The sequence below is a fragment of the Nannospalax galili genome, unplaced genomic scaffold (genome assembly GCF_000622305.1).
Source record: "Nannospalax galili isolate Female #2095 unplaced genomic scaffold, S.galili_v1.0 scaffold305, whole genome shotgun sequence".
Classification (NCBI taxonomy): domain Eukaryota; kingdom Metazoa; phylum Chordata; class Mammalia; order Rodentia; family Spalacidae; genus Nannospalax; species Nannospalax galili.
The window spans coordinates 10,635,984-10,663,567 of NW_008356258.1; the positions used below are offsets into that span (position 1 = coordinate 10,635,984).

Genomic DNA, 27,584 nt, shown 5'->3' on the forward strand with positions numbered 1-27,584 from the left:
ATATATGTGTGTGGGTATGTGTGTCCTTGATGCACGTGGCAGTCAGGACAATTTGCAGGAGTCTAATCTCTCCTCCTGCCATATGTGCCCCACCATGTGGGTCCTGGGGATTGAATTCAGGTTGGGAGGCTTGATGGCAAGCACCTATACTAGCTGAGCCAACTCACTGGCCCAGTTTTACATTTTCATTCATTTTAAAAGAGGATCTAGAAGCTTGGGGTCGAGAAATAATGCTTTATTACGAGATTTTAAAGTATTGCTCTTCTATTTTCAACATTCAGGATTGAATCTAACGACCTGCCTCTGTTGACTGCTATCGCCAGCACTCACTCTCCTTATGTGGCGCAAATACTCTTATAAGCTGAACTCAGGACAGTTCTTCTTGGAAAAAACATTCTCAGCTGAAGGAGAACACAGTAATCTTTCTGTGATGGTGAAGCGTGAGAACACAGAACAGTCATCACACATTTGTGTTGCTGCAGTAAAGTGGATGCTTCACTGGGAGGCTTAGGCTTACTCAACACCGTGGCATTTGTGATTTTCGGGAATACTCTGAGCCTTTGTTTCCCGGGAATCAACAGAAAGAATGGCCTTTCTGGCAGGAGGGAAACGTAAGCACTACAGTCAAACTAAGCTGTTGTACAGATGGCTTTGTGCTGTTGGGCAGAATATTAACAAGTGACTTTGGAATAGAGGGTATCCATCGTACAGAACATTCCAGTAGGAAAATACTTCCCATTTATAGATAAGGCTGCAGACCGGAGAGAACGTAGTATGTTCCAAGGCAGGCAGAACAACTGGGTTTCAGGTTGGAGTTTGCTTTGACAAGCGGTGGCGTGAAAAGAGCCATACTGTGCCATCGTCAGCTCTGTGCTATAGCAGCTCCTGTATGACAGAGGGCGTGGAAGAGGCTTGCCTATTGGGAAGAGAGTGCTCTGGGGACCCTTGGTCGCAGTGTGGCCACAGGCAGGTCTGAGAGGGATTGCTGGTGCAATAAGCTCAATGTAGTGTGCTACCCTGTCGGGTGTGGTGGCTAGCAGCCCAGTGTGCAGTCTCACACCAGGTGTTAATCTTCTACGTCAGCGCTGTCTGTAGCCTTCTCACGAGAGGCCATTTACCAAAGCTATTTCTGTAAGCGCGAGTGTTTCTGTTGGCTAGCTCTTCCAGCCTGAGCCACTTTCCTTCTGGCATAGCTAATACAAATGGCTGTTTACACTTTAAAAGGTGCAGCTGTCCCACTGGGAAGTGAACCATGCAACAGTTCAAGGTGACAAATGAAATTGGGCAGTTGGGACATTTAGAAGCAATCCATGTGCGATTCAAGTTTTTACAAGGGTCAACTCTGCACCTTCTAATCCCTTTAATGGTCTTAAAACATCTTTCCAGAAATTAACCATTGCATAAAACTTACCAAAGTGAAGAGTCAGTAGTCTAGTTCACTTTTTTTTTCCAAAAAAAGCTCAATTTTTTTTGGTTACTATTAAAGAAAGTTAGTGACCATTAAACAGTCTGTGTTAATAGACTAAATTTTTTTTAAAAACTGATGGTTGAAAGACAGGAGCTGGTCAGGCAAAGGCACTGAGCTCCTTACTGCTTTCTGCGGGTCCCTGCACCTGAGAATGTGGTTTGGCTCTTCTAGGGGTTCAGATGACTTCATGATGTCACATCCTGATCCATGTGACATGTCTCTGTTCTTTACAAATACTAGTTGGTTGAGCCATGCTGACTGTTCTGCTGGTCATAAATGGCTCCATTGCTTCTCAGAGGTGGGTTGGAACCACCCCCTTTCCCTTTTTGTGCTTTGTAAGAATAGTTGAGAGCGTCAAGGCACTTAAGAGCTTTAATTTGCATTTTATATATTTCACTAAATTGAAGTTTTTCATTCTTTTCTAATGTTTTTCCCATTCCCCTGTTACCTTACATTTGAGTTGCTGTTTTCCATTCCCTGCATCCATGATGTCACCATTTGCTGTTACAGGAGGAGGAGCCCCTCCTCTGCCTCCTTGGCTCTCCCTCCTGTGGATGAGCTGTCAAAGCTGATGTCTCAGCTCCCTCCCTCCCTCCCCAGCTTGGGCTCCCCTCCTCTCTCACCCACTCCCCTCATTTACACATGGACACTTTGACTCATTCATCACCTTCCAAGGTTTCAGAGGAAATAGCTCAATACAAAATCAGTTTAGTTTTCATTCGAATGTAGTAACGTGTTGAAAATTAGACTCATCTGGGAAACTGAGTTTTAAACAGGTTGATTCTCAACTTCCTACATGAGAAACTTAGACCAGCCCCCCTCAAAGCCTGAGAAAATTTGCTTCTTAATCTAATGTTCCAAAACCTGAAAACTGTCTGGTGGGAAACAGCATACGGGTCACATGCAGGGTTGTTTGTGTCACTCGGGACTGGCAGAGCCCAGCTTCTCCTGCTGCTGCAAGGCACACAGGAACACAGCTGCTGTTTCATAAACCTCCTGAGGTAAGGAATGTTCACCTTTTCTTTGTCTTAATTCAACCTCCTTCCGAAAGCAAAAACAATCCCATGGACTTCTGTTGAGACACGCCCACTCACGGCCTGGACCGCTGGTGGCTTCATTCTCTCGCAGCCGAAGAGTCAAGAAAGGGATCTCACCCTCCTCTATGCCCAACTCAAGGAAAAAAATTAAAAATTTTTTAAAAATAAAGAAATCTACCTCAGTTGACAGGATTCCACCTGAGGGCTCTTCAGCTCTTAGGCTTGGCTGCTGTCCCTTTGTAGCGCCTTGCTTGTTTCAGCAAGCCAGGGAGGCCGACAGCAGATGTGGGAAGCTCTCCTGGGATGGACTCTTTCTAGCATGTTGTGGCTATGTATTTGATAAGTGATATGAGTGTATAGGTAATTGTGTACGTTTTAAACCTGGCAATGAAAATTTCAAATGTAGCTTCCATACCTGTGCATAATCCCAAAGTGTTTTATTTGATCAGTGTTAAACAGCTTTTGCACAGCCTCAATCCATTTTCCTGAAGTGTGCTGTTTTTTATTGAAAGTAACTATAACCTTTTCACATCTCATGGAACTGCCGTTTACACATTGCAATTTTTTAAACTTACCATATTTTTCAGAATTAACTTTTTTGGAGGGAAGAAATTCCCCACTTGCTAAATGGTAATAAACTGTTGTTTGGGCTCTTACAGTTAGGTCCTCGGGTTTTATAAAGAATTTAGTCTGTAGCTTTTTAGGTTCTTCACTAGAGGTGGATGTACGTAAAGAATAGAAAGCAAGCCTCAGATCCCTTTAAATGTCTGCGTTTTTCACTAACACTACTTTGGGGGTGTTTTGTTCATGCATACCTTTACCATGAAATTGAAAAGTTCCTTATCTTCTCTTAGTTCTGTGAACCCTTTGTTTTTTGTTGTGTTGCTGGAGAGGACTTTTCAATAAAATTTTGCCTAAATCAAACAGCCCCCTCTGAATGTTAATTTTTAAAATGTTACAATGTAGTGAACCCTACATCTGAAACATGCATCCACAATATTTTTAAATTTAAGTGGTGGCTTAAAAAGGAGAAAATTCTGGGATGTGTTGTTATTGATCTTCCATTAAGAGAAACTGATAGGACATTTTTTAAATCAGTTGAATGAATACCAGTGTCTGTGATGGAAAATTTTCATAAAGCATTCATGTATCATTTTGATCCATTTTTTTCTGTGACATTTGGTGCAATAAACTTTTTGAATTTATCTTGAACAGTTTCCTGGTGCTGCATGTGATTTGTTTGCTGCATTTAATCAAATGGAAAGTCTTATGACAGTGGGGGGCAGGCAGGGTCATTCTATTTCAGTGGTTTTCAGCAGGATATTTTGGAAGTGAGGATGTTTTGGTTTGTACTCTGATGGGTGAGGGCACTGGCCCAGCACACTGTCGGGGCCAGGGTTAACAGGAGACATGCCCTGGAGCCTGTGAGAACACCCCAGGGCCAGCTCTTTGTAACCTTTACATGCCTTACCTGACATTCAGGGGAGTGACAAACCTGGTTTTACTGATCTAAGCTGATTTGTGGTTTCTACGTGATCTTACTACCATCTGGTGAAGTTTTCAGGAATGTAGCTGTTATCTACATCGGGGGAAGGTTTTACTTTGGAAGGATTTTAACAAGAAGTGGTCACTTGATCTTACCAAGACCTGGGTACTTTTGGAAACTGCATCACCAATAGTTGTAGTTCTCATGCAGTTGGACACCGGCATAGTGCATGCCCATCAGTCTGCAGTTGTAGCTGTCACTTCCATGGAGCTGTGTACATGTGTAGGCATCTCTCCAGCTTCTTAAACCTAAGATTATGCTTCAAAATTTCCATGTTAAAGAATGTACTTTTAAAATAGCATTTTCAGGAGCCAGTGAGATGGCTCAGCAGGTAAGGGTGCTTGCCACCAAGCCTGATGACTTGAGTTAGATTCTAGAGCCCACATGGTGGAAGGAGAGAACGGACTCCCATAGGTTGTCATCTGGCTGGCAAGTAGCTTCCAACATGCTGATGGGGGGGGAGATTTTTGCCCTGGCTCAATAGCTTTGGTGGCACATCTTCAGTAGAATGATACCCAAGCATTTTGCAAAGCTCAACCACCTGGACACCAGCATTCTTGTCACTTGCAACTGGTTTGGTAACAGTAGCGAGACTTTTCAGTCTTGCATATAGCATCTGAGCACCTCCTGTCACGCAGGGTCTTTCTGGAACACACAGCAGATTGAGAGGATGTGCCAGTTCCCCCTGGCAGTTCAGAGTTTGGGCCATTGTGCGCTGTCCTCCCCGCCTTGCTGATGTTAACAGTAGGGCTGTGCTTCGTAGCTGTGGAACCAGCCCTCTCCTAGCGGTTTCTTAGTGTGCAGCTCTTGACTTTCTTGCCCTCATCTCCCTTTCAAGACAGAAAAGAGTACTTTGGTTTGGTTTGGTTTGGTTTGGTTTTGTTGTTGTTTTGAGACAGGCTCTCCCTTTAGCCCCAGCTGGTCTGGAACTAAGAGATCCACCTGCCTCTACCTTCCAAGTGCTGGGATTAAAAATTTGCCCCACTACATCCAGCTGGAAGCCATTTTTTAAACCATGCCATTGATCAGGGACTTAGGCATGTAGACCACACTGCACATTCTACTTTGGTACCCTGCTGCCTAGATGCTTCTGTATCTGTTGTATCATTTAGTCCTCATGGCTTGGTGAGATGGGTACTGTGATGATGAATTGTGTATGTCAACTTGGCTAGATCATACTAAGATACTTGATCAAATGCAAGTCTAGGTTACACCGTGAAGCTATGTTTTTTTAAAGATATGATTAATATTTGAATCAGTAGACTGAGTAAAGCACATTACCCACTAAAATGTGGGTGGGCCTCATTTAATCAGTTGAAGGACTTAGGAGTGAAAAGACAGTAACCCCAGGAAGAGGAGCATGCCTCCAGGTGACCTTCAGATCCAAACTACAAACTTTTGTTGGTCCCAGCCACTGACCTGCCCTATAAACTGCAAATTTGCCAGCTCCCAGTTACATGAGCCAATTCCTTAAGATCAATACCCCTTTCTCCATCTCTCCAAATAATACAAATAGGTCCCCTGACTGGTATAGGCACTGAAGAGATCAGTTTAGTGGTACTTACAACCAAAATGGAGTTGGATGGCATCCAGATACTGTAATAGCAACCTACAGGAAGTACCCCCATCTTCTTTACTCCCTCTGTCCCTCTCTCTCTCCAGACAAGACCTCACTGTGTAGCCCCTGCTAGCTTAGAACTCACTAAGTAGATCAAATTAGCCTTGAACTTGTGACAATCCTCCTGCCTCTGACCTTCCAAAGTGCCAGGATTACAGGACTGTGTTAAAAGACCTGGCTTGGATTTAGACTTTTAAACAAATAGCTTTCACATAATGAATAGTACAGTTCCCTCTACACTGTATAGACGACTCCTCTGTTGTGTCTCCTGCTTCCTCCAGACTTCTCTCACCAAGCTCTGACGGTGCAGCCTACATACATCCCCTCTCCCTACGTGGCCTGAAGAGTTCCCCAGGTCTGGAGTGTCTTGTTCTGTCTCTGTCTCACTGTATCACCTTTTCTCCTTTCTTTCTGCCTTATTTCAATCCTTCCCTGTTTTTTAGTTCAGTTGCTGTAATGCCTTCTAAACTCTTTCCTTTCCTGTCAAAAAGTTCTATCAATACTATTCACAGTGAAGGTTTAATCCTGTCCCTCCTCTGTTTAAGCATCAGCCCAGGGACTGAGTTGAGATGCCTGAGTGCTCGAGAGCACTGGCTGCTTTTGCAGAGGACCTGTTTTCGACTCCCAGCATCCTATGGTGGCTAACAACCATCTGAAACACTAATTCAAAGAGATCCAACGTCCTCTTCTGACCTCCATGGGCATTGCACGACATGGGCGCACTTACATACATGCAGGCAATATACTCATACACATAAAATAAGAACAATAAAATATTTTAAACATCAGCCCAGAAAAACCAAGTGCTTTAGCATTATGAATGCAAAGAAGTCAGTTGATTATCTTTAGCAGCATCACCATATCCTCCCACTCAGCCTCCTGCCTCTTAAGTAGTTGGAACTACAAACACACTCCATAGTGCTCAGCTTCTTTGAACACAAATATCCAGCCATATTGAAGCTCTTAAGCTTCCCCAAAGGCAGGCCAATATAGGGCTTTGCCCTTCCTGTCTCCTGTCTCCTTTCCTTTACCCCACTAATGCCCCCCCCCCCGCTCTACCTCCAAATTCAATTCATGATCAAATCCTCTGGTACCTTACTCAGGTTCCCCAGATCAGCAACAACCATGAGTGTTGCCTGGGAGCTGGACTGAAATGCAGAATGGAAAACCCAGTGCAGACCTACTGACCTATAATCTGCATCTGAATTCAGTCTCCACAGGATTTATGTGCACATTAACTTCTGAGAATAGAGTTCTTGATCGCAAAGGCAATGAGGGGGTGGCAGAAAGAATGTATCAGCCACCGAGATCCACACTGATGCATTGGAATGAGGATGGCAGTGAGAATATTGGAAGCAGAGAAATGAACTAGAAATGGATGGCGCGGAGAGGCTTGTGCCCACGAATTTACACCATTCTGATGGCTGCTACCTTCTAAAGAGAAAAAAAGTGAAGATGGAGAATAAATGAAATAGAAGACAACTTGAACAATGTTTCATGATTTTTTAAAAAGAAATTTAGCAAGTGAAGCACAAATTAGCACAATTGAATTCCAAAAATATTTTAAGATCATCCTGGGTAAATGTTACAAGAATGTTCCATGCCATTAAATGTTAGAAAATGTACTTTTTAATGTTGTAATTAAGTTCTCAAGTTTATAAGTAAAAACACGCATCAGTACAAGTATAGAACATCCTGTCAACCACCATTTAGATGAGAAGATACGTAGTAGGTGGAGAGGATGGAGTTTACACCTTAGTGGCTCTAAAAATAGGATTCTTACAATGTAAGAGTGAGAAATCTCTCAGTGTGGTGGCACATGCTCTCATCCCAGCACTCTGGAGGCAGAGGTATGAAGATCAGGAGTTCAAGGTCATCCTCAACTACATAGGGGGTTTGAGGCCAACCTGGGCTACATGAGACCTTCTCTCAAAACAAGAATGGGAGATATGGCAGCCTCAGCTTCTCCAGTAAGAACTGTAATAACTACCACCATTTGCTGTTGGTTGAGTATGAGGCATTGTGTGGAGGCTTTGCACATGTCATATTCCTTGTTTGCTTTTGAATGCATGGGTGTTTCACATTTTTTGTGAAGAAGATTTATACAAAGGGAGGTGAGAGTCCTCACAGAATATCTACACCTTTGGATAATAAAAAAAAATGGACTTGGGTAACATGTTTCTAATGTATGTCTAAAATTTTAAGAGAAAGTCTGACTGATAAAAAAAAATAGTTTATTTTGAATGATTCAGTGATTTTCTTAGAAGGGTTGTGACCAGGTGATCAACTGTGCTCACTGGTGATAAGTTACAGCCACATCTGGCATGCCGAGGAGCCCTACAGCTAGCACATGATCCAGATTAGCTTGTGAGGAGACAGCAGACAAGCACACCTTCAGAGAATGTCTGCAGAACCAGCCTGCGGGCTTTAAAGACATGTCATGAAAGACCAAGACAGAAACTTAGTAATGCAGAAAAGCCAAACAAATGATAATGAAATGTAATACGTGACTCTAGCATAAATCTTAGATCAGAGAAAAATGTGATAATGAAATTCGATTATGAGCTTTAGACCTAAATCTTAAAATTATAGCCATGGTTGTATGAGAGAACATCCTCGTTCTTAGGAAATACATCCTGAACTGTTTAGGAATAAAGAGGCACTGTGTCTGCAGTTGCATTCAGATATGTGTGTGTGTGTGTGTGTGTACATACATATGTACAGGGTGAGGGAGAAAAAGAAATCAAAGCAAGTAAAATTAATTGATGGGTCTGGGTGAAAAGTATATAAGGAATTCTTTGTACTGTTAGTGCAGTTTCCTCTGAAAATTTTAAATCATTTCAAAGAATAAATTTTTAAACATCTTAAAATTTATTTTTATTTTATGTGTATGAGTGTTTTGCCTGTACGTAAATGCAGCTGGGTTGTACAGAGGCTCCGGAGGACAGAAGAGAGTGTTGGATCCCCTGGAACTGGAGTTTCAGTTGGTTGTTGGCTGCCATGTGGGTCCTGGGAATCAAACCTGGGACCTCTGCAAGAGCAGCCAGTGCTCTTAACCACTGAGCCATCTCTCCAGCCCCCTCAAAGAACAATGTTTAAACAAAAATCTTCATGCAACAACAAAAAAAAACACTTTCATTTGGAGTTAGTGGGTGATAGGTATTTGGGATAATTTAATCTGTGATAGCTGTAATCATACTCAAATGAGTTCATTAACTAATCTAAGCTCTCCTTCACACACATTGCAATAATTGCCCCATTATGACTCAGTCCAGAATTCAGCCCACGTGGGAATGTTAGCAGCGGACTACTCTCCTTCAATATAAAGTATCCCTGGGGCCAGAACCATCCAAGGGGAATCGGTGCAGCTCCCTCATAGAGGGGTACAAGTACAGCTGATGAACCAGATCTCTGGACATAGTAAGCTCTGTGCTAGTGAGTTCTCAAGACTTCAAGGAAGCAAGACAACACTTCGTGTAGGGAATGGGAATCTTTGAATGGATGTGGGCTGATCTATTTTCTTCATAGAAACTTACGTCAAAGTCTATATTAAAAACTGGACAACACCGAGGTGTATTGTGCTGTGGGATTGGGCAAAAAGCCAAGATAAAAGAGTGGTTTGTACACCAACCTCAGAAAATCAAATGTAGGCTTACACATTCTCTACCTGATTCGCATGCTCATTCTCTAGAATTTTCAGGATAATAACCAATATTCCCATCTTATTTCTAAAAACCCATATAAGGAAATTACATGACTTGCCTAAGATAGTAAAGGGGGAAGTTAAGAGTGGGAACTGGTACATTCTTACTGTTCTGAGTGGTGTGTAGGGTTTGAAGGAGAGGTGTATACATTTACTTCTGTCTTACAGACTGTTTTCTCAGCTTTTGGAAATTAGGGACCTGCACATTCTCTCCAAGTCAAACCATGTGATGAATAAACTTTTCTAAGACTGAAAACACACACCCTCTTGTTTTCTTTAGTTATGAAATGAGAGTCATATGCAACTCTTCAACTCAATGGACACTTACTGTGGAATCCAATATGGATTTGACACATCGTGGAATCCAGGTCTGGTTTGATAGATTAAAAGAAGTATGAAACTGTCAGTAACACAAACAATATTCTCTAGTCTGCATGTTAAAACAGCCCACCTTTTCTCTAGGATGACCAGGGAGATGACAGGCCATACCTTCTCTTCCTTCCTTGGCACCTTGGGCAGCCGTGATGACAGGGCAGTGCTTGGTGACTTACTCTGCTTAACAAGAATAGCCCATTTGGAGTTTCTCTGCTGAGTGTCCTCGTAATCACTCATGTTCCAGGCAAGAAAGCCACGACTGTACCCTCCTTGCTTGTCCAGGACAGAAGGCTTTGGTTGCCTGTAATGGGAATAAGTTCTTTGGGTCAGATGGCAAAGATCTAGAAACAGCTGCCAGTTTTCAGTGGATGAGTTTTGCTTCTCGTTTGAGGCAATTTCTGGCCATCAGGCTAAAATGAGCTGAAAACCTGACCCACTACCCTGAGAAGGTTCTGGAGGTTTCCAAACTCTGCATCTCTGGATGTCCAGCTGCTGGAGATACCAGGAACTGGCTGCCCCTTGGACACTTACTACCAACCTTGAACACATCCGTCTCCCCACCGCTCTGGAACCCTGTCAGAGCCACACATTGAAGATGTTGTGAAGAACAAGGTGGCTGAGATCTCATGAGACCTGGCAACTGTTAAGTACGTGACCTGTTGATTTTAAGGTCTTGTGGACATCAGGAAAGTGTAGCTCTGTGATTCCAAACTCCAACTTTTCACATTTTAGAGCAAAGATCTAGGCTTCATCCTCTGTGCCCAGTGAAGTCCTGCCTAGATTTCCAAATCTTAAATTAGAACATTATCTCAAGGCCCTTTCCATTTGAAAGAGCCAGCTCTAGAAAACAGAAATAGGACTAGCAGGTAAGGATTTTCCCCCTGGTTTGGAAAGTTAGCCCTTGGCCTGGCTGCCAGAGCCCTGGGACTGCCAAGCTCCCTGTCTAGAATCTTACTTTTATGGACTCTGGTGTGTGATGGTCATCTTTCTGTTACTGAAACAAGTACCTGAGATGATCAACTTAGGAAAGGTTTGTTTCGGTTCATGGTTTCTGAGGTTCCAGTCCATAATCTCTGTTGTTTTTAGGCCTGTGGCAAGACAACGCATTGTGGTGGGAGCGTGTGGCAGAGAAAACCACTCATCTCTTAGAGTAAGAGGAAGAGGCCAGGGTCCCATCGTCGCCTTAGAAGGCACACATCCTCAACAACCTGAAGATTTCACCTCTACCCTTTAAAGATTCCATCACCTCCCGAAGCACCAGGCAGGGCCAAGCCTTTAACACACGGGCCTCTGTGGGGCAATCTTGATCTGACTGTAGTGCCACGTTCTTTGAAGCAAGATCTGTGGCAGGTCTGCATCATTCCTTACTCAAGAATATACAGGTGTCTGTGCCAGACCCAGAGCAGGACACAGATAAGTGGTTGTAGACAAAGCTCTAATGTCATGGAGTTCACATGCCAACAATGGACAGCTAAGTGATTAATGGGTTGATGTGTGGGCGCCCTGGAGCATGGTGAAGGCAGATGAGTGGGCAGCTCCAGCCGTGCTGTCTCTATGAGGGCAGCAGGACCAGAAGGGGAAGTTAGCAGAGCACTAACTGAATCTGCAGAGCAAGGAGATCATAGCACATGGGGGCAGATACCTCTAGCCCGCTTCGTAGACTCATGGGACTCTCCACTGACCGCCCTGAGCCCCAACGGATGGTCGGAACTCCTTAAGCAGCATGCAAGGGCCTTGTTGCTGCTGTTTGCTTTCTGTCTTTCCTCTGGTTAACTGGTCAGACCTAGTGAGTCCTAGTGAGCTACTGAGGCCTGCTTCCTTAATCCTCCCCTGTTATCTCATACTTTCATGTGCCCTCATCCTTCACCTCCGCCAAAGAAGCCATGTGTCCAGACCTTCAGCCTGGGAGGTCAGCTTGTCTTTCTTCCTGACAAGCCACACCAAAGCAGAGTTTTAAATGTCACCTTTGAGCTGGGGAGTGCAACCGAACAGTAGAGCACTTTCCTGATACGGTTCATCCCCAGCAATGCCAAAAAAGGAATCACCTTGTCCGCGAACTCCATGAGGATGGCCCCTACTCCTGTGAAGCACTGATGTTTCTCTTTTTTTAAAAAAAAAAAGATTTTTTTATTGATTTGAGAATTTTATACAATGAATTTTAATCATATTCAGACCCCCTGGCCCCTCTTTATCCCTCCTCTCCTTCATGTCCTCTACTATTAGTTTTCTTTTATTTAAGACCTATTAAATCTAAACTGTATTTCTCAAATGCTCTTGTGTATGGGTTTATCCCTTGGTCAACCTATCAAATGACACACCAGTAAAGAAATCTGACTCTCCCTCTCCCAGCAGCTGTCAGTTACTAATAAATCCTCAGCTGTGGCTGGGGCTTCTTGCCAACATCCCCCATCTATGCTGGAGTTTGTGTGTGTGTGTGTGTGTGAGAGAGAGAGGGGGGGGGAATTGCCTGCATGTGTGTAAGTGCACCTGTCATGTAATGCCCGTAGAGGTCAGAAGAGGGCATCGTATTCCCCTGGAACTGGAGTTACAGATGGCTGTTAGCCACCATGTGGGTGCTGGGATTCAAACTCAGTCTTCTGCAAGAGCAGTCAGTGTTCCTAACCGCTGAGCCATCTCTCCAGCCCCCATACTGGGTTTTATCAGACCTAGGTTTGCACGGGTCTTGTGCATGCTGACCCAAGTGCTATAGGTTCATGTGTGCAACCCCCCTGTTGTGTCCAGACAACATAGTGTCCTTGTATTCATCCACCACCATCTAGCTCTTATAATCTTTTTATCCCTTTTCCATGGTGATCCCTAAGCCTTGGAAGGACAGGGTATGATATCGGTGTCCAATTTAGGGATGCGCACTCTACAGTATCTTATTCTCTGCATGATTCACCAGTTTTTGCATCTTTGTGTTAATCGCCATCTACTGCAAAAAGAACCTTCTCTGGTAAGAGTTGAGAGGTACACTAATATATGGTGTAGGCTGAGTAATGGGGTAGGGAATGGGAGGGAAAGGCAGAAGAGGGAGTAAGGAGGGATAACTAATACGGAAGGCCTTTTGAAAAAGTCACGTGGAAACCTGTAGAAGTTCCTTTCAATATAGAAATATAGAAATATAGAAAAAGTTTAAATGAAGTTGCCCTACAACAGGGATTTGGTAGCCCAATTAGACACCATAGGCTAGCAAATAAAAAGCCCAGTGCCACAAGCAGACTCCCCTTTTTGGAGTTATGGACCAGGGTGGTTCCATAGACCCTCAAACAATACTGGCTCTTGCCATTGCACTTGGTTACCTGCTAGAACTTGACAATAAGACCCCATTGCTAAAGACACTACATACCTGAGTTGTAGAACAAACAGGAGAAATCAAACTGGTATTGACCTTGAAGCTTCATCTCTACTGGCTAGCTTTCATGTACTAGAAGGTACTATGCATTTTACTGGAAGAGAAAGGTAATCACCAACCTTACCCAGCTGTGGACCCTGAGAACTACAGTAACAACTGGCTTGGCAAAATATGCCCAGTGGTGCAGTAATGGCATGAATGTTATGGGACTAACCAACCACCTTCTGATTGGATTTAACGTCTGCTTCATTAGATGGAATCCATGCCTAACTGTGGCTAAACAGGTCACAGGCCATTTAGGAGAAACTTCTACTATTATTCTGCTAAATAGTATCCTGAAACTGTTTTGTTATATATATATTTTTTTCTACTTTATTTATAGAAATTATCAGAACATGCTTAAATGTCAAGCTCAACAGTCTGTCCATCTGAATTCAGTGCTCTCCAAAGAATCCAGAAAATACTTTACCATGAATCTCTGAGACCATTATCCTGCCCAATACATAACTGACACGCAGTCTCAGGACAGAGGCAGGAAGGGGAGCTAAGTGACCTTAGAATTATCTGCATCCTTCCATTCCTTTCGCCCACCTATTCCCACAGCCCTTTTTCACTACCAATGGCAGATACACAGGAACAACTCTTGATACTCAGTTTTTCTGTTTTATTACTTAAAAGTACAGCTCAGTGGCTTGTGCTAAGTAATATTTTCAGCTTGACAGGATCTAGAATCTCTAAAGAGACAAGCCTCTAGACATGCTTGTAAAGGATTATCTAGATTAGGTTCATTGAGGTGGTAAGCCCCACAGTAAATGTGGGCTTCACCATTCCACATGCTGGGGCCCCCAGCTGAACGAAATGGAGAAAGCAAGCTGAGCAGCAGTATGTATCACTGTCTGCCTCCTGACTGCAGATGCAATGTGACCAGCTGCCTCCTGGCCCTACCGCCATGGCATCCTTGCCACTGTGGACTGTCCCCTCAAACTGTGAGCTTGTCCTTTAAATTTACAATATATCATGTCCCTGAATCTTGAATGACCAGAGCAATGGAAAGTTAAAAATGAGTTTCAAGGGACTGGAGAGATGGCTCAGTGGTTAAGAACACTGGCTGGTCTTGCAGAGGACCTGGGTTCAATTCCCAGTGCCCATAAGGTAGCTAACAAGTGTAACTCCAGTTCCAGGGGATCCAACACCATCTTCGGACTTCTGTGGGCATTGCATGACACAGGTGCATTTAGATACATGCAGGCAATACTATTCAATCACATTAAATAAGAATAATAAAAGAAAACAAAACAAGAAAAAATGAGTTTCAATTCAGACTTTGAAGCTCTCATAGACATACTGGTAACATCAGCTATAGACAGCTGCCCACACTACATTAAATGTACTAATGGGCCCAAAGTCTAAAAGTGATAAACCAGGGAGCAGAAGGCATGGGTGTCAGGCCCCCTGGAAGCACACACAGCATCAAACACACATAATGAATGGGAAACAACGAGGCCAATTGTAACAGAAAAATATTCTTCCTACTAATCATTGAATTAAGTAGTCCCCTAAGTAATATCTAAAGTCAGATATTACTTCTTGCTTCTTCCCCTTTACACTTATAGAAAAGTTGAAAACCCCACCCAAAACTTTTTCTGAATCATTTATAAGTACATTGTTTACAGGATAGCTGTCATCCCTGATGCATGTAATTTCTACAAGCAAAGACATTCTACATAACCTTAACATAGCCATCAAAATAAGAGAAAGGCAGAAAATTCACGTCTTTATGCTATTATCTCTAACTTGTAGACACCACGTTTTCCAATTGTTCCAATAGTGTCCATTTTGCAAAAGGACATTTCAGGGATAGAGTGAAGTGCTGTGATAGAGTGCTTGCAAGGAATCGGAGTCAGTGCCACACACCATCAAAATAAGCTTAAAGAAAGACATCCCAGCCAGTTTAGACCCAGTTCAAAATCACTCATTGTATTTCGTTTTCATGTCTCTTTAGTCTCTTATCCTAGATAGTTCCTCAGTCTTCCTCTGATGACTGGGATTCACCAGCTTGGGGCCAAGCCTTCAACACATGAGCCCTTTGGGGAAATAGTCGTATCCAAACTATAACAACAATACTCCCTGATAATTCTTTTCATTTACTTAAAGTTAGTATCTTAGTTTCTTTCTATTACTGTGCTTAAAAACCCTGACCAAAACCAACATGGGGAGTACTTTATTTTATATCTCCCAGGTCACAGTTAATCACTGAAGTCAAGGCAGAGATTCAGCAAGAACCTGGGGACAGGAGCTGAAGCACAGATCGTGGAGGAATGCTCCTTACTGGCTTGTTCCTCTGACCCGTGCTCAGCCTGCTTTCTTATACAACCAAGGACCTCCTGCCCAGGGGTGGCACATTCCACAGTGCTCTGAGCCCTCCTACATCACTCAACAATAAAGAAAATGCCCCACAGACATGAATAGAGCTCAGTCCAATGGAGGAAATTCCTCAGTTGAGGTTCCCTCTACCCAGGTTTGTCACAACTGAAGCCATCCAACAATCAGTAATAATGTCATAAATTTTTTTAGTGATTTGAAACTTATTTCAAATTTCTTAGTGTCTTCATTCAGATTGTGATAGTAAAATGCTATAAACTAAGGTTCTTGTGAAGACAGAAATTTATTTTTCAGAGTGTAGAGTCTAAGGAGTCTAAGAAGATGCACTGAAGATTCAGTGGTCAACACCTGCTTGCTGTGAGCTTACAGAGTGAAAGAGCACTAATTCCACCCTCACAACCCAAAGACCACCTCCTAACAGCATCACTGGGGGCTTACGATGTCACCAGTGAACACTGGAGGAACAAAACTATTTAGAATCTAGCAGCCAGGCTTATGAAAGTTTTGTCAGTTGTGTTACCTTTTTCAAAGGACTGTCTTTTTAGAACATTTTTGTTCTAAAATGTTTTTATGTTTCTCAATTGTTTTTTTTTCTAGTTTCTATTTCATTCATTTCCATTTTATTAGTTACTATTTCCACTTATTTAAGCTTATATTTTCTAGGTTTGTTTTTTTTTTTTTTCTTTTTGGTCTTTTTGAGACAAGGTCTCCCTGAAGCCCCAGCTGGCCTGGAACTCACTACGTAGACCAGGTTGGCCTTGAACTCAAAGAGATCCACCTGCCTCTGCCTCCTGAGTGCTGGGATTAAAGGCATGTGCCACTATGCCTGGCAGTTTTCTAGTTTTTTAAAGGTGCAAATATTTCATATCTCCTTTCATGTGTGCTTGCTTGTGTGTGTGCATGTGGGTGTGTGTGCACCCATGTGTGTACAGAGGTTGACACTGGGTGTCTTTCTTAAGACTCTCCTCTTTTTTAGACAAAGTCTCTCATTAAGTTGAGCTCATGTCTTCAGCTGAGCTGGCTGGCCAATGAGCTCCAGGGATCTGCCTGTCTCTTGCTTCCCCAGCACCGGAATTATAGATGTGTGCTGCTGTGCTAGCCCTTTTTGTTTTTGTTTAATAAAAGTTTTCCTAATGTGTTACTATTTCAGCAAAGTTATTGTAATGGGTGTAGAAGTCAAACAGATACCATTATAGTCTTAAAGTAGCCAATTAATTTTATACAATTAAATATTACACATACCTATGGGATTTATTGAATAATTACAAGGCTAAAAAGCAAATTAGCCAAAGAGATGGTTCAGTGGTTAAGAACGCTGTCCGTTTTTGCACAAGACCCAGGGTCGAATCCCACCACCCACATGTTCCAGGGGATCTGACAGCCTCTTCTGTCCTCTGCAGGCATTGTGTGGCACAGGTGCACCTACACACATGCAGGCAATACATTCATACACATAAATAATAAAATATTTTTGAAAAAAGCAAATCTGAAAGATTAAATCTAGTATTAGCACCTACAATATCTCTAAAAGTTAAACTTCTAACAGCTTCATTCTCCCCTAATATATTTCTTAACTTTCTCCCAATGTTCTCAACTCCCCCAAAGAATGAAGGGCATCAGAAATTTAATTACTAAGAGCATAAAAGAACTGGAGATATTGACTAGAACTTTCGAGTTTAATGTGGAAGCCACAGCTTGCTTTACTAAAATCAAATGTTTTCTGTGCACTGATTTTTCTATGTGAGGAGTCAGTGAATCATAAACCTTGTCAGTGGGGTTAAAAACGGCAATATAGGGGCTGGAGAGATGGCTCAGTGGTTAAGAACACTGGCTGTTCTTGCAGAAGACTGGGGTTCGAATCCTAGCACCCACATGGCAGCTAACAACTGTCCGCAACTCCAATTCCAGGGGATCTGACAGCCTCCTGTCCTCCACAGGCATTGCACACATGCAGGCAATACACACAAACACATAAAAATAATAAAATATTTTTTTTAAATGGCTATATATAATAAATAATAAAATATTTTTTTAAATGGCAATGGAATAATGGTATTATTCCTGTCAAATTTTCTCCTAAGTTATATTTGAAACAAAGCTATACAGTGTTTATGACCATTGTTTATTACACATTTGGGGCAGAGCAGGAAGTGTTGTTTCTGATGGCCGAGCCTCTACTCACTGTGTTAACTTATCTGTAATGAACAAGCAACAACATTAGTTCATCCCGTTTTGTGATACTACACATGAACAGAAAAGTTACCAAAGAAAATAACCCCAATTGCATTAAATGCTGCCTTAATAATAACTGCATCATAAAATAATATTATACTTTTTTGTTTGGTCTTTTTGAGACCCTTTAGCCCCAGCTGTTTAACTCACAGAGATCCACCTGCCTCTGCCTCTGGAGGGCTGGGATTAACGGCGTGTGCCACCACGCCCTGCTATACGTTATTTTTTTTTTTTTTTTTTTTTTTTTTTTTTTTTTTAAGGCTGTTCAATGGAGGAAGGACAAGTTTCAACAGTGCAGGATCAGTTAGCTGGCCTTGAACTCACAGAGATCCACCTGCCTCTGCCTCCCAAGTGCTGGGACTAAAGGCGTGCGCCACCACGCCCGGCATACGTTATTTTTTAAAGAGCTTCAGTTTCAGAAACTGAACAGCAGAAAAAAGTCTTTCGATCTGAATGAAGGCAAAGCTAGCAGCACTTGGAAATCCGGGAGAAGCATTAGGAAAACCCAGGCACACACACCCCTCACCTGGAGAAAAGCCTTGGGGGTTTCCTGAGATAACTGAGCAAAGACACGACCTGTTGGAGTCTAAAGCCACCCAGGACAGTGGCCCAAGGAACGAGAAGAACCAATGGTACTGGTGGCAGGAAAGAAAGAAACTTTGTTTCTGGCAGACCAACTATGTATTTTTAAATGGCTTTGAATTTGGGGGGCGGGGGTGTCTTTTTGAGACAGGGTCTCCCTGTAGCCCCAGCTGACCTGGAACTAACTATGTAAACCAGGCTGGCCTTGAACTGAGATCTGCCTGCCTCTGCCTCCTGAGTGCTGGGACTAAAAGCGTGCTCCACCATGCCTGGCAGCTTTGAATTTTTTTTTTTTTTAAGTGAACTGCTTCTTTGTGTTTTATCAGAAATAAATCAAAAGATTGTAAAGTCCTACACAATGTGTAGACAGGAAGTAGATGCCAAGTGGCTAGAGGTCACTCCAGGAGTGGAATTTTAGACAGGCCTTGGCCCCAAGGTTCTCTACTTCTGTGTAAAGGTTATTTGGAGAGTTTGAACTGTTTCTTCTTGGGTTTTTGTTTATTTGCTTTGTTTTTTGGTTCTTTTTTAAACAGGGTCTCCCTAGCCCTAGCCTGCCTGGAACTCACTACGCAGACAGACAGGCCTCCATCTCACAGAGATCCACCTGCCCCTGCCTCCTGAGTGCTGGGATTAAAGGTGAGCAGCACACCCAACACTGGAAGTGTTTCTTCTCACTGCTCCCTATCATTCCTGTTCTCCAGCTTTATGGGGAACTTGGTCTGGAACTGGCAGCATGTGCTACTGCTGTAGTTTCAATGAATGCACACCTTTCCGGACACCTGCGCCTGCTGTAGCCCCATGGTGATGACAGGATCCACTCTACCATTTCCTAGGCCCTCCAGCTGCTGTTTCCAGTGCTGGCTTTTTATGTGGGTACCCAAGATCCAAATTCAGGCAGCAGGCACTTTACCAACTGAGCCATCTCCCTAAACTCTCATATCTCCTTTTTAATATAGGCATATACAGCTACAAATTTCCCTCTGAACACTATTCTTGCTGCATCCTATAGTTTTCAGGTGTTACGTATTTGTTTTAATTTATCTCAAAGTATTGTCTAATTTCCTTTTTATTTCCCCTGTGATCTACCTATTGACAGGTGTAGGTTTCAAATTTAATTCCATATAGTTACAGAGCATATTTTTTATGATTTCATACCTCTTAAACATATTGAAATTTGTTTTATGACCTAACATTATCTATCCTGGAGAAAGTTCCATGAACACTTGATTAGAATGTTTTCGGCTCTCATCGGGTAAAGATGGCAGCTGTAGCTGTCTGTCAGATCTGCTGGGTTCATCTGCAAAGTTATTCTATCCATTGTTGAGGGACAGACAGTCCAGTGATTTTCATTGCATTGCCTATGTCCCCTTTGTTTTGGTTCATGTTATAGAGTTCTGGTTTTAGATGCACAGTTGTTTGCAATTGTTATACCTATCTGATGGAATATTTATCTTTATAAAAGAACCTCCATCTGCAGACTAAGAACTTTTTTTTTGTCTTTTTCAGACAGAGTCTCCCTATAGCCCTAGCTGGCCTGGAACTCACTATGTAGACCAGGCTGGCCTCAAACTCACAGGGATCCGCCTGCCTTTGCCTCCTGAGTGCTGGGACTGAAGGCATGTGCCACCACACCTGGCTAGACTAAGAACTTTTATCTTGAATTCTAAATTTTCTGATATTAGAATAGCCATTTAAATTAATTTTGTTCACTATAGCATGATATATCTTTTTCAGTTCTTCTTATTAGCAATAATAGTATTTGTATTGGAGGACGGCAGATGTGTGGTCAGTGGACAACTCTGTAGAGCCGATTCTCTCCTTCCACTTCTACATGGGCTCCAGAGATGGAACTCAGAGGTCACCAGGCTTGAGCAGCAAATGCCTTTACCCACTGAGCCATCTTGCTGACTCTTTTGATTCTTTTACTTTTTTTTGCATGTTTTGTAGCACTAAGGATTGCATCCAGGGCCTTAGACACACTAGGCTAGTATTCTGTCATTGAGCTATACCCTCAGTTCTTTTACTTTCAAGTTGCATATTTTGAATCTTGAATGTCTTATAGACAATATATGATTCAATCATGCTGTTTTTATTTTTCCCTTTAAAATTTTTTAATGTGTATTTATATTTTTAGTGTGGAGGCTGCTGAGGGCCAGAGGACAACTTTTGGGAACTGGTTCTCTTCTTCCACCATGTGGGTTCTGGGACTCAAACTCAGGTCCTCGGGCTTGAAGGCAAGTACCCTTTCCTTTGAAGTTGTCTTGCCTGCCCAGTCGTTTTCCTGATTTTGTTTTGTTTTGCTTTTGAGACAAAGTCTTGCTACATAGGCCAGGCTAGCCTCTAATTCACAATCTCACTGTTTGTCTTAGCATCTCAAGTGTTATGATTACAGCTGTGCACCACCATGCCTGGCCTCCACCACCACTGCCATCTCCCTCTCTCCCTCTCCCTCTTCCCCCTCCTCCTTCTTCTCTTCCTCTTCCTCTTTTGTCTCCTTCTTGTCTTCCTCCTCCTTCTACTGCCAGTCTTTACCTTTTGATTTCACTATTCAGTCTACATGCGTTTAATGCTATTAATAATCTAAATTGTTCATATCTAAATCATAATTGCTTTGTGTCTATTAATTTGCAATTTTTTTCCATGTCTTAATCTTTTTTGTTCCACTATTTTTCTATTATTACTCTTTTGGTGGTAAATAGATGTTTCCTAGTATTCTTTTTTTTAAAAAAAATATTTATTATTCTTATTTTATGTGTGCGTATTGCCTGCATGTATGTTTAAGTGCACCCATTCGTGCAATGCCTGCAGAGGACAGAAGAGGCTGTTGGATCCCCTGGAACTGGAGTTACAGACAGTTGTTAGCTGCCATGTGGGTGCTTGGATTTGAATCTGGGTCTTCTGCAAGAACAGCCAGTGTTCATAACTGCAGAGCCATCTCTCCAGCCCCCTTAGTATTCTATTTTAATTACTTTATTGAGGTATGTATTACATGTCACTTATTTTATTAGTGGTTGGCCTGGGGATTATTGTCATTATTTTAACTTGAAACAAACCAATAGTTTAGGTTAATATGTAATTTCCATTAAATAAAAATTTTGCTTCGATACAATTTCATTCCCACCGTCTTCCTTTGCACTATTATTGTAACATAAATTACATTTTTCTAAATTATAAATCCATTAACAGTTCTATAATTACTCTTTATCATAGAGGAGAATAAAGAAGTTACCAACCAAAAATGTATTAATGCTGATGTATTAGTCTGTCATGGAACCATCTTTATTTCTTCATGTATATTCAAGTTATTATTGTCCTTTCACTTGAGTCTGAAGGACTCCCTTTGTTATTTCTTTTTTTTAAAAAATTTATTATTTTTATTTTATGTGTATGAGTGTTTTTCCTGCATGTATGTAAGTGCACCCACGTCATGCAAAGCCTGAGGAGGCCAGAAGAGGACGTGAGATCCCCTGGAACTAGAGTTACTGATGATTGTTAGCTGTCACATGGGTGCTAAGAATTGAACTCAGCTCCTCTGGAAGAGTAGTCAGTGCTCTTAACTGCTGAGCCATCTCTCTAGCTGCCCTTTGTCATTTCTTATAGAGAGGTCTACTGGAGGCAATATCTCTCAGTTCGTGTTCATCGGGGACTATATTAATCTCATCTTAATTGTTGAAGCACAGTTTTGCTGACTATAAGATTCTGGAGTGGCAGCTTTTCTCTCGGCATTTTGAATATGATGAAACACTTAGCTTTTGATGCCCATTAAAATTTATTTATACTTATGAGGGGGTGTAACGAATGGGGAAATGAGGTATTGGCTAAAGACCTAACCAAAATGAAGGATTCACAAAAAGGCTATATGGAAACCTGTGATCTTCCGACCCAAGAAAGAACTCAATTATAAGGGATAGTAGAACACAGATGACAAGAAAAGGAGATGGCAGATGTACTCAGGGTTAAAGATTTAAGTGGGATAGGGAAACTGGGGAGAGAAGGGGGTAAGGGGTAGGTTAGTCAAAACTAAAGATACACGAAGATGCCTCATGGAAATCCACTAGTGTGTAGGTTAATCTAAAATACATGTTTTTTTTTTTTAAAGGATGTTTTGAGTGGCTGGAGAAATGACTCAGTGGTTAAGAGCACTTGTTGCTCTTGCAGAGGACTTGAGTTCAGCTCCCAGCATCCACATGGCAGCTAACAGTTGTCAGTGACTTCAGTTCCAAGGGATAATACACCCTCTCTGGCTTCGGTGGGCATTGCATGCATGGGTACACTTACAAACATACATTCATTACATTCACTTACAAAACACTCATTCACACAAAATAAACATAAATAAATGAAAAAAATTTAAAGGAAGTTTGAGAGCCAGGCATGGTGGTGCATGCTTAAATTTAATCCCAGCACTGCGGAGGCAGAAGCAGGTGTTTTAAACCAGCCTGGTCTACATAGCAAGTTCCAAGCTAGCATAGGCTACATACTGATACCTTGTCTAAAAAAGAAAAGAAAAAAAAAAAGAAAAAGGAAGTTTGAACTGAAGTACCTTTCATGAGTGGATGAGGTTGCTCCCTGAAGGGATTGATTATTAAATGAAAATCTCAGTGTCAGGCACAAGGCACCTCCCTAGGAGTTATTGGTCACAGAGGCCCCAGAGGTGCCCCAAAACAACACAGGCTATTGCCTTTGCTCTTGACTGTCCACCAGAACTAGACAGTAAGACCTTGCTGCTGAAGACACTGCTCACTTTAGATGCAAGGGAAGAAAAGACATCAGTGAACCCTCCATACTACAACACCAATCTGCTAACAAAATGTACCCACTGGTACAATTGAGGCATGACAGTTATGGAGTAACCAACAGCTTTCTGATTAAATGTAAGGCCTGCTCCGTAGGAAGGATTTTATGCCTGGTACGGTAAACCTGGTCAAAAGCCCCATGACTGGGGAAATAATGGACTCTAGGGGGGAAACCTACTATTGTTTTACCAAATGGTCATGATGTCAAATTGTATTCTAAATATTTGTTTATATTCATAGATTTGTGTGTCTGTCAACATTGGTCAGAGAAGCTTCTTTTTGTGGTTAATATAGACACTCATAACTGGTAAAGTGCCAAGTATAAATAGCGCTGACAGCTCAGCTGTGGATGGATCATCTATATCAACTTCTCACCATCTAAGACTCAGGGAACTTTGTGGAAGAGGGGACTGGAGGAATGTAAGAGCTATGAAATGCTGACTTCTAGACATGACATGGCTATTACATGCACCAACTCACAGCAGCTATGGTTACCTGCACAAGATCAAGCCAGTCAAAATATCAACATGGATGAGGGAGGGCCCCCCAAACCCCACCCCTATCAGAGGAGCTGTTAGCAATAGGTGGCTGCTGAGGGAGAGAGAAAGACACTCTCCTTTGGGGGATGTGGTTGCTGGTAGGTTGCTCATGCCCCAGTGGATAGCCACACATCCATGTGCATTATGGGAAGCACTAACTGAACTCTGGTGGGTTGTGATAACACAAATAAAAAGAGAGCATAAAGTTGAGCAGGAGATGGGCTAGAGGGCATTAAGGAGAGTTGGAGGGAGGTATGATATGATATGATCAATTGTATAAATGTTTGGGACTTCCAAAGTATAAGCATTCTTAAAAATTATTTAGATTTTTCACAATTTCATATGTATGTACATATATATTATGCTCTGATCATATTCCTCCCCCTTCCATCTATCCCTTCGCCCTTCTCACCAAACCCCTTCTTCCCAAGAAGTCTATTTTCATGTCTTTGTGTGTGTGTGTAACCAATTTAATTAGGGTTGCCTGCATGAGCCAAGGGTTATTTGCTTGAACGAGGGCAACTTACTAGTGACTACACAACTAAGGAATATGAGTCCCCCTCTCCCAGAAACAATTAACTGCTTCTGGCTCATTTTTTGAGGGATTGGGCCTTATGAGCCCTTCATCCATCCATGCTGCACTGTTTATGGGCTTAGTCTTGTGCAGATCTTGTGTAGATACCACTGCTGCTCTGAGTCCGTGGGTGCCACAGCCATATCTGTCCTGAAGACCGTGTTTCACAGCATTCCTTCCCATCCTTCAGCTCTTACATTCTTTCTGCTCCTTCCTTCTTCCATGATATTCTCTGAGTCTTGGAGGGGATGAAACAGATGTCCCATTTAGGGATGAGCACTCAACAGTCACTTATTCTCAGCACTTTAATTATGAGTTCTACATTAACCTCTGCCCTCTGTAAAAAGAAGCTTCTCCAGTCAAGGCTGAGAACATCACTAATCTAGGGGTATTAACAAATACCTAGAAGGCAATTCAACATCATGTTTATATAACAAAACAACAGTACATCCTCCTCAGGGGCTTATGACCTCTCACCCATGGGTATTTTTTGTTTGTTTGTTTGTTTTTTTACTAAGTCTACAGTACTAGCCACGAATTCCTCCTATTCTGTGACTAGATGGATCTATTTCTCAGATTCTGTTGAACTTCCAGAAAGTTCACTTTACTGATTCGGCTATGGGGGTGCTGTTGTCCAGTGATGCTCCTGGATTGCTTAAAAATACCCTATGTGGCACCTGAAATGTCTGCTGGGTTAGTTCAATGGTCAGCCAGTGATGGCCAGAGAGTTTCTGAAATGCCGTTCTGTTGAAGCATGTCATCAGTTTTCTGGCAGACAGATTACAACTCTGCCTTAGCCTTCATTCACTGTTTGTATAGCTTCAAGATCAGCCAAAAGTAAGAGCCTGGGATCTTCTCAGTTCTATCCAAGATATGCAGTCCTGCACATGCACACAGCCTTCTAGATTCCTAGAAACATGTTGGAGCATCGCAAACACCCTCTATGCACAGTTCATTCTTTAGTTTTCCTTTGAAGACTTTTAATTATATACTGAATACAAGTTTTCCCTGAAAATAGCCCCAATGTTAGATAATTACTACTGATTTATTTTTTAAAGATTTATTTTAGTTTTTAAATTATGTGTATGTGTGTCTGTGGGAGTTACACACACATGAGTGCAGGTATCTATAGAGGATATGGAATTACAGGTGGTTGTGGCCCATCTGATATGGATTCTGTGAACCCAACTCTAGCCCTCTGCAAGAGCAGCATGGACCATTAACCACTGAACTATCTCTCCAGCCCCTGATTTATTTATTTTCAAAGATTTATTTTTCTTTTCTGTATATGCATGAGTGCCTGCATATATGTCTGTATACCACAGGCATGTCTGAGTCCAGAAGAGGGTGTCTGACTTCTTGGAACTGTAATTACAGGTGGTTGTGAGCCACCACATGAGTGCTGGGAACTGAACCCAGTTCCTCTGCAAGAGCAGCCAGTGCTCTTAACCCGTGAGCCATCTCTCCAGCTCCAGCTGATTTATTTGTGATAAATGTGCATGACACAGAGCTGTTTATACAGAAATCAGCTCAAATAAAATCTCTGAGAATGGAGCTTTTCTAGGAATTTCAAAACAGGTTAAATATGACATTTCTCTGTGTGGGACTTTCCAAAGTTGTAAATCCCATATTCCACCTCCAGAAATTAGTAGGCAGATGTTTCTCAGAGTTATTACATTTATAAGACAACGTTTTCTAGCCTGCTATCACTGTCAAGAACAGGATGAAAGCAATACAATTTCAGATGCCACAAAATTCATTGGCTCAGCAGTTCTTCTTAAGTGCCGCATGAATTGCTGCAAACACTGGATTTGTTTTCAAATCGGTTATTTTTATGTTTTTTTCTCCCAGTGTTATTTTTAAAATTTGTTTTATAGAAGTATATTTTTGGAGGTCCTTATGCCACCATTTCTGAAGTTGAATCACTTAAAGTGAAATGAAGACTCGGTTAAAGGAAAAGATTTTCTCTCTCTCCTTTTTCCCTTCTGCATACCTGGCTTTATGTGGGCTCCAGGGATTAAACTCAGGTCCTCAGAGTTGCATGACAAGTGCTTTAGCCCACCGAGCCATCTCTCCAACTCAGGTCTCATCACTTAATACAATACCACTCATTTCCTAACCAGGAAATGGTATATATAGCCATAGTACCCAATGGACATCAGCATACTAATATGTAAAATGTACACGTTCAAGTCGATAATATAGACACAAATGACCAGCTTCTTGGTGCCAGGATGTTTCACAGATGACATGCTTCTAGCATTTGAGACTTGAATATCCAGACACTACGTTATCTTTTACCTGTTACTCTAATCTAACAATCCTGTCTCGCACATACTAGTTCCCACTTTTTATAGATCCTAGATCAAACTTCAAAATAGAGAAAAGTTGGAACTTAAGGTGCCCCCAATTCCCCCCTTTCTCCCTTACTAATACCCTTCTCCTATGTTCCTACCACTCTCGCGATCCTTCTTTCCCTTTATCCCCTAGGTTCCTCGTATACCCTTCCCTCCCCCCTCCCTTAAACTAACCCAGTTTTTATCCATATCTCCCTTACTGAGGCCTGTTTCCTACTGTTTTTCTCTTTCAGGTTATTTCTTTTCCTTTACCTCCCTGTGTCCTTTCCATTATCCTGGTTTCTGTAATGATGTCTGGTTGCATATTTATTTATCAGAGTCTGGTTCTAGGATCCACATATGAGGGAGAACATATGTCGATTTTTTTTCTGAGTCTGTGTTACTTCACTTAGTATAACAGTTTGAGTTTCTAGTTCCATCCATTTACCTTCAAATTAAATGATTTCATGTTTCTTTACAGCTGAGGAAAACTTCACATAAATGAGCCACATTTTCATTATCCACTCATCAGTTGAGGGACACTTAGGCTACTTCCATCTCTTAGCTTTTTTGAAAAGAGCAGCAACAAACATGGATGTACAACTGTCTCTGCAATAGGATGAGTTCTTTGGGTATATGCCAAAGAGTAGTAGAACTGAGTCAAATGGTAGGCTCATTTGTAGTTTTGTAAGAGTTCTCCATGCTGCTTTCAATGGGGGTTGAACAAGTTTGCAATCCCACCAGCAGTGGATGTGTGTTCCCCTTTCCCCACATCCTCTCCAACATTTGGTATCATTTGTTCTCTTGATCTTAGCCAGCCTGACTGGATAAGATGAAATCTTAAAGTGGTTTTAATTTGCATTTCCCTAATTATTAGCAATGTTGAACACCTTTTAAGATGCTTCATAGCCATCTTTACTTCTTCTTTTGAAAACTCTCTGTTCAGCTCCTTTGCCCATCTTTTAATTGGGTTACGTCTTGTCTTGATTCTCTGTTTTTTGAGTTCGTTATATATTCTGGATATTAAACCTCTGTCGGATG

At 42.0% G+C, this 27,584-nt stretch overlaps 2 protein-coding genes across 8 annotated transcripts in view; one reads left to right on the forward strand and one right to left on the reverse strand.

Annotated features, from left to right (window-relative positions):
- The window catches only part of Fnip2 (folliculin interacting protein 2), a 151,984-nt gene extending 148,267 nt beyond the window's left edge, over positions 1-3,717 (forward strand). For all 7 annotated transcript variants that reach the window (XM_017803532.2, XM_008854326.3, XM_029556733.1 and 4 more), the window contains one exon: positions 282-3,717. In XM_017803532.2, the coding sequence (XP_017659021.1) occupies positions 282-360 (79 nt within the window). In that variant the 3' untranslated portion in view covers positions 361-3,717. The remainder of the gene's footprint in view (positions 1-281) is intronic.
- Positions 2,387-27,584, reverse strand: part of CUNH4orf45 (chromosome unknown C4orf45 homolog) — a 116,539-nt gene continuing 91,341 nt past the window's right edge. The window contains exons 4-5 of the mRNA XM_008854344.1: positions 9,862-10,048; positions 2,387-2,638 (exon numbers count right to left, since the gene is read on the reverse strand). Coding sequence (XP_008852566.1) covers positions 2,387-2,638; positions 9,862-10,048 — 439 coding nt within the window. The remainder of the gene's footprint in view (positions 2,639-9,861; positions 10,049-27,584) is intronic.